The sequence below is a fragment of the Protopterus annectens genome, chromosome 4.part1 (assembly GCF_019279795.1).
Source record: "Protopterus annectens isolate FY-2018-M chromosome 4.part1, PAN1.0, whole genome shotgun sequence".
Lineage (NCBI taxonomy): Eukaryota > Metazoa > Chordata > Ceratodontiformes > Protopteridae > Protopterus > Protopterus annectens.
In genome coordinates, this window is record NC_056734.1 from 459,791,266 (window position 1) to 459,798,467 (window position 7,202).

At 44.3% G+C, this 7,202-nt stretch overlaps 1 protein-coding gene across 1 annotated transcript in view; it reads left to right on the forward strand.

The window, feature by feature from the left end:
* Positions 1-6,864, forward strand: part of PLAAT1 (phospholipase A and acyltransferase 1) — a 294,996-nt gene extending 288,132 nt beyond the window's left edge. The window contains exon 6 of the mRNA XM_044070277.1: positions 5,015-6,864. Coding sequence (XP_043926212.1) covers positions 5,015-5,113 — 99 coding nt within the window. The 3' untranslated portion in view covers positions 5,114-6,864. The remainder of the gene's footprint in view (positions 1-5,014) is intronic.
* Positions 6,865-7,202: the final 338 nt, after the last annotated feature.

The window sequence follows — 7,202 nt, forward strand, 5'->3', positions numbered from 1 at the left end:
TGGATCGGTACGGTAAGCGCACCCTTAGTTCAGCGGCCTTTACACTGAGGTCTTTGAACTACCTGACGCACTTTACGAGATTTCAGAGGGATCTGATTAAGGAGCTATCCGATACCCTCTTGGGTAACCTGCCTGAGGAACTGGCCCAGACGGTTGGATCTCAGCTGGCTACAATGTCGTCCATTTCGAACTCGTCCATGAGGCTCATTTCGTATGCGGCCGAAGGGGCGAGTAGAGCGGCAGGTACAGGCATTGCTCTACGGAGACAAGCCTGGCTCCGCCTGTGTCATTTCGCGGAGGCCTTTAAGTCTTCATTTGCCGACGCCCCCTTTGATGGGTCCTCCCTGTTTGGACCCAAGGTAAAGACACACTTACCGCTGTGAACAGGAGGGTAAGACTCTGACTGCCGTGGAGCACGATTTTCCACTCCCTTTCGGCCTTATCCCAAGGCTAAAAGAGGAGGGAAGATGTGGTTCCGTAGATCTCAGAAGTCTTACCCCTCTCAGCAGGAAGGTTCCCCCCTCCAGAGGCAGAGGAGGAAATTCATCCGGAAGACGCCGTCCCAGAGGCGGCAGAGGCCCTCGCAACACTGGAGACCGCGAGTCCTTTCGTGGCTCTTCAGCCTTTCATAGTCCCTGAGGGATTGCCCGACTGTGCTGCTCGGAGCCAGTCGGGGTCGTTCAAGCACCTGAAGGCCTGGGAAGGGATCACTCAGGACCGATGGGTGCTTCGGATTATCGCCGGAGGTTACTCCATCCCATTCTCGCCCCCTCAGTCCAAAAAAATCCCGGACCCGCCACCCAGTCAACGGGATACCGCAGCCTTAGAAATTTCAAAGCTGCTGCAAAAAGGAGTCATCCAACCGGTCCCCGCAGACCAGATCGGATTAGGGACTTACTCAAGATTCTTTTGGTGCCAAAAACGACCGGGGACTTGAGGCCCATTTTGGACCTAAGCATCCTAAACCGTTCAGTCAGGAAGTCCAAGTTCCGAATGGTCACTCTACAAACCATTCTCCCATTGTTGGAGAAGGGTGTTTGGATGTGCTCCATAGATCTCAAGGACGCGTATTATCATATCAGAATACATCGAACGTCCAGGAGACATCTGCGCTTCAGCCTAGGAGGCAGTCATTTTCAGTTCCGTGCGCTGCCCTTTGGTCTCACCACAGCCCCCAGGGTGTTCACCAAATGCTTGGCAGTAGTGACTGCTCACCTGAGAAGTCTAGGATTCCAGGTGTTTCCGTACCTAGACGACTGGCTCCTAACTGCCACCTCCAAGCATCTACTTCTGCGGAGCCTACAAGCCACTATATCACTGGGCAATTCCCTTGGAATCACCTTCAATTGGCCAAAGTCTGTGTTTCTGCCATCTCAAAGAATAAGATTCATAGGAGTAGAGATAGATTCAAACCAGATGCGAGTCTATCTACCTACAGACAGAATTCAAACCATTCAAAGTCAAGTTCGAGCCTTACTCCCCAGGTCCAAAGCCCCAGCCAGAATGGTCCTGCAGCTATTGGGATCCATGTCTGCCACGGTTCTGCTAGTTCCCTTGGCAAGGTTGCACATGAGAATCCTCCAGTGGCTTCTTTCAACTCAGTGGTCCTTTCAGGAACTCCCTCTCAATCACCTCATATCGATCACGGAATCTTGCAAACGGGACCTTCGCTGGTGGCTAGTGTCCTCCAATTTGGATCAGGGACGACCCTTTGTTCTTCCTCCTCCGGCGGTCACTTTGACCACGGACGCCTCCCAGATGGGGTGGGGGGGCATTCCCTGGGCAGGTCAGTCCAGGGCAAATGGCGCCCGGAAGAGACCCCTCTTCACATCAACATCCTAGAAATGAGGGCAGTACTCCTGTCCCTTCGAGCCCTTCACGATTATCTCCCTCAGGGAGTAATTGCTGTTCACTCAGACAACATGTCAGTTGTCTGGTACCTGAACAAACAGGGAGGGACCAGATCCTATCCTCTTTGCAGAGAAGCCATGAGAGTTTGGGAATGGGCAGTCTCGACCAAACGCTTCCTAGTGGCTACTCACATTCCGGGCAAGTCCAATGTCATAGCCGACAGGTTGAGCAGAACCATCCTCTCTCCTCACGAATGGTCTCTGAATACGACAGTTACAAGGCAGATTTTCAGCGAATGGGGAGTTCCGTGTTGCGACCTCTTCGCGACTCCTCTGAATGCGAAGTGCAAAGAATTTTTCTCCCTAACCCCGGCTCCGGGGAAGAGCCCCATGGACGCATTAGTCCATCCTTGGCCCACCGGCCTGCTTTATGCCTTCCCTCCAGTTCCTCTCCTCCCCAGGGTGATTCAAAAGGCATCTCTCTTAGGGAGCAAGATGATCTTAATTTCTCCTTACTGGCCTCGTCAAGTGTGGTTTCCCTACCTTCGGAAACATGCTCTGGAGGGTCCATGGTTCCTGGACCAGGTCCCAGACTTACTGATTCATCAGTCGGGACTATTACACCAGTCCCTACACACCTTAAAATTGACGGCCTGGCTCCTCCTCTTCCGACGATAGTCAGGAGTCATACACTGGATCCAGATGTTGTGCACATATTATCTTCAGCCCACAAGTCTGCTACAAAGAAACTGTATTCTAGCAAATGGAAAAGGTTTGCTATTTGGGCTCAACTCCGGGGCCTGGACCCCATTTCTACTCCCGTGGCAGAAGTACTAAAATTCCTGACCTCTCTTTTCAATCAAGGCTCTTCAGTTTCTACCATCAAAGTACAATTGGCAGCAATTTCTAATTTTCATGAATCCATAGACCCACCTTTAATGAGCAACAGATTGTGTAAGACCTTCTTGAAAGGTGCTGCTCTATTAAGACCTCCGATTTCTTATCCTGCACCTCCATGGGATCTCGATATAGTGTTGCGTGCCTTGACTTCTTTTCCCTTTGAACCGGCAGCTACCTGTGATCTAAAGTTTCTATCATGGAAGACAGCCTTTCTAGTGGCGATTACTTCAGCAAGAAGAGTTTCAGAACTTCAAGCTTTGTCAGTGAAACCCCCGTACTTGGTCTTTCATACAGACAGGGTATCCCTCAGACCAAATCCTTTTTTTGTTCCTAAAGTATGTTCTACTTTATGCTTGCAACAATCGTTAGAGCTTCCAGTTTTTTTCCCAAAATACTCCAATAAAGCGGAGTTTATTTTCCACACTAGATGTCCACAGACAGTTACGTTTTTATTTAGATAGGACCAAACAATCAAGGAAAACAGATCAGTTGTTTGTATCCTTTGCAGAAAACAAATTGGGCAACGCTGTCACAAAGGTCACTATTGCCAAATGGATCAGGGACTGTATTACTCAAGCTTATATTTATTCTAACAAAGAGCTTACCAACTCGGTCAAGGCTCATTCTACAAGGGCTATGGCTACTTCGGTAGCATTTCATTCTAAGCTTGCTATTGGTGACATTTGTGCTGTGGCTACATGGTCTTCCCCGCACACCTTCATTTCCCACTACAAATTAGATGTGGCATCTAGAGGACGAGCTTCATTTGGTTCCACAGTGCTCAGGAGTGTTTTGCAATGAGCCACCCGGGATTTAGGTGCTAGGGACGCTGTCCCATCAGTCAGAATGTAGGCGAGACAGGATCACATAACATCTTTTAGTTATGTACTCACCATAACTTCAGATGTTTGCGATCCATCTCGCCTACATTCCTAATAACCCACCCTCCTTCCCCCTTCCTTGAAGATCAGAGGATATCAGAAGGTCCGAATCCTGTTGTTTCATCTTGAAACATCTAACAATGCTATATAAACAAGCTGTGCATGTGTGCATGAATGCGGACAAACAAGATCTGGGGGATTAGTGGTGGTGCATCCTGGGATAAAGATAGCTCAGCCAATTAGAGGCCTCGCTCTATAGCATAAGCGTGCCGAGTCGGAGCCGAGGGATCGGCTCCGAACCCACCAGTCAGAATGTAGGCGAGATGGATCCCAAACATCTGAAGTTATGGTGAGTACATAACTAAATGTTTTGGTATATTGGCATGCTAGAAAGGCATTATTGTCCATACCTAAAATATTTGTAAGTATGTATATATTGTATCGCTTTTGCTAACCAGATGTTCCCTGGAGGCTGGTGATGACCCATTTCTGCATCCCAGTATATGAACAAGTTCTGCATATGACAACACTGACTGACCTCTATTGTGACACTGCAGTAGAAAGACAGAATGTATTTACAACACTAATAAGTACATGCCTCCTTCAGGTCAGTCCGTACTGTTTCAAACACAGAGCACATACTTGCCTTTACTTAACTTTTACTTTTCTTGGCTCTTGCGTTGATTTGCTAAAATTGTAAAAATACCCACATATTTCATTAGTACGCAGATGTTTCTGTGCACACATTGTTCATAGCTCTGTACACGCTGACCATCAAAATACAGGGCTCAGAGAAAGTCATGTTCTTATTGTTAAAGGCTTCTGAATAGCATCCGTGGCTGCACTCAACAAGTGTGTGCATTAACATTACAAAATGTAATGTCCAGCTTGCAGTGCCACCACACATATTACTCAGACCACAGGATGCTGTCCTCTATTCATTTTCCTGTCCGTCTGGCTTAAGGAAGAACAGACACATTTCAGACAGTACCACTGTCTTCCTTTTTTTGCTTTTGCACATTTTTACTGTTATTCTCAAAATATGATGAAGTGGAGTTGAATATAGAAGGTAAGGTGGAAATCTGACTGGTCTGTAACAAGTTAGACAAGTGTGTAACACATATGAATCAGCAGTCTACAAGTTTTAACAACTATGCAAATGTGACAGTCAAGAGTGTGTTTGGCATTTATATAGGCTTATTTGTATATAACAGTTTACATTGTAAAAAAGGCAAGTAAAAAAAAATCAAAAGAGAGAAGATCGGCTATCATATTTGTTAATTAGTGTCATTAATACATATTATATGATCGTGCTTTGCAAACTGATTTTGTACTGTACCATCTAAACCATTTTACAGTGCAAATTGTTTGAATCTTTTACAGGCAAGCCGAGCAATTGGTGCTATTGGGTTTGTAACAGCTGCTGCAGGTGCTCTCTCCTTCTTGGGTCTCTTTCAGCATAGATCTAGTCAACGACCTTGAAAAGGCTGAAACTTGCCTGTGTATACTACATCAGAAGATTTCGAGGATCATTGATAAACTCTCTCTGATTCAATATAATCACATAATTTCCCAGCCAGAAAGAAAACTGAGAGGGGGAAATAATACATATGCAACTTGATGTTTTACAAGGTTCACACTGGGAAACTGACGTTTAACATCTAATAGTATGTTGTTTCATCTGTCCTAGGCAGCTGACCATTTTTTGAGTGAGCTTGCATGTTTAAGTTGCTAGATGACCAGCAGCTGCTATGACCATAAATTAAAGTAACTTGTGTAGAACCTGTTAAGGTTCTCTTCTGAGGTGCTAAGCATAAATCAGGATTTTCGTATCAGAAAATACAGTTAATGGTTATTATGTACTGTACTTACCTTCTCTGCTATTTTCCAGTAGAAGTCAAAAATAGCACTATTTAATGACCAGATATGGTTATATAGCCTTTTATGGATATGGTTTCACTTAGTAAGTGTCTTGTCAGTATATATATTTTTTTTTTTAGAAATAGCCTTTGGTATTGTGTAAGCGATACTTTCTTTTATTGTTTTAAAGCATTCATTGAGTTATTGTAAGCTTTTTGAACAGCATTAGTTTCTGATTCTGATCATATACGTCAGCTTCAATGTGATGAATGATTAGGATTGCCACCTTTGGAAAAGGTAAAAACTAAACAAAAGCCACACCTCTTGCTTCATCCCATGTCCTGTGTACTCCACTGCTTCACCACACCTACATTATGATGTAAATTGGCAAGTTTGCTTATAACTTCCCAAAGTAACATCACACTAAAGCAATGCATGAAAAAAAGCAGTTGAGTGGATGTGCTGACTTTATAATCTTTACAAACTCCACAGCAAACAGAATACCAGAGTTTGTAAATTAATTTCTAAATTATTTGATCAGCATTCAGTTTTCAGGATACTTCAGAAAAATACTGAGTAGGTGGCAACTGGAAACCTGTGAATAATGGTAAATAAATTTACTAGCTGTTCTGTATGCTTTTATTTAATGTGCATTGCCTGTTTGTATAAGACCCTATCTGAAGGTGTGATATGGCAAACTGATAAGTGGTTTAACAGTGTCACCAGTTTGCTTGATAAAGCAGTAAATATAATTTCAAGTAAGGCAGAGTTGGTACCCATCCAGACCCTGGCAGTGTATTAATAGTATCCAGTTTAGTGAATTAGTTTTGTGCATTTAGTATAGCCACTGCCATGGCACAGAGGGATAAAACCCTGACTGTGACCCTGGTGACCAGGTTCAATTAGCAGCTCAGGTGTTTGGGGTGCTCTTCGGAAAGGATGGATGTACCCATCCTGGTGTGGGGGCCATACATTTGAGTGCACATACGGGTCAATCCCTAATGGAGGCTGGGGCTGTACAGGGAAGATACTGTCCTAGAGTGGAATAGGTGGGAGTCATTTGCTGAATCTCCACAGAGGTGGGCCGATACACCAGCATGGTCCTGTTACACTTCCACCCGCAGACATACAACAGTAACACCCAGGGGGATGGAGGATAGGTTGAGGAATTAAGGCATAATGCAGAAAATACTCCTCATGAAGCAGTACAACACTACACTTTAAGCCTCTGCTTTCCTCACTGGTCCTGAATATGGGTAGGGAGCAAACCCAAATGAGAGAGGAATGCCTGGTAGACCCAGTGATCAAAGCATACCTCTCAACTGTCTAGATTTTCACAGAATGTCCATATATTTGACTCATATTTTTGATCTGTTCTTCATAAAGTTTGTTTTTCTGGCAAATCATCGAGTATTGACACCACTTAATAATGACAGACACTTGAATTTAAGACTTCATATCATAAAGAAAATGTATACTAACACAAAAATTTTATTCTAACAACTTTCTAAGTTTATAAGATTAATATTGAAAATCTGTCCCTTTTTTTGGGGCTTTGTCCCCCCACTGTTTATGACTTTGTCCAGATTTCTTGTGCTAAGAGGGTGAGAGGTATGGATTGAAGAGGTGTTCTAAAGGAAACTGATTGTCACTTGTGAGGAGAAAAAAAAAACAAAATATGGATGCATATTGCTGAGTTGTGTGATCATTT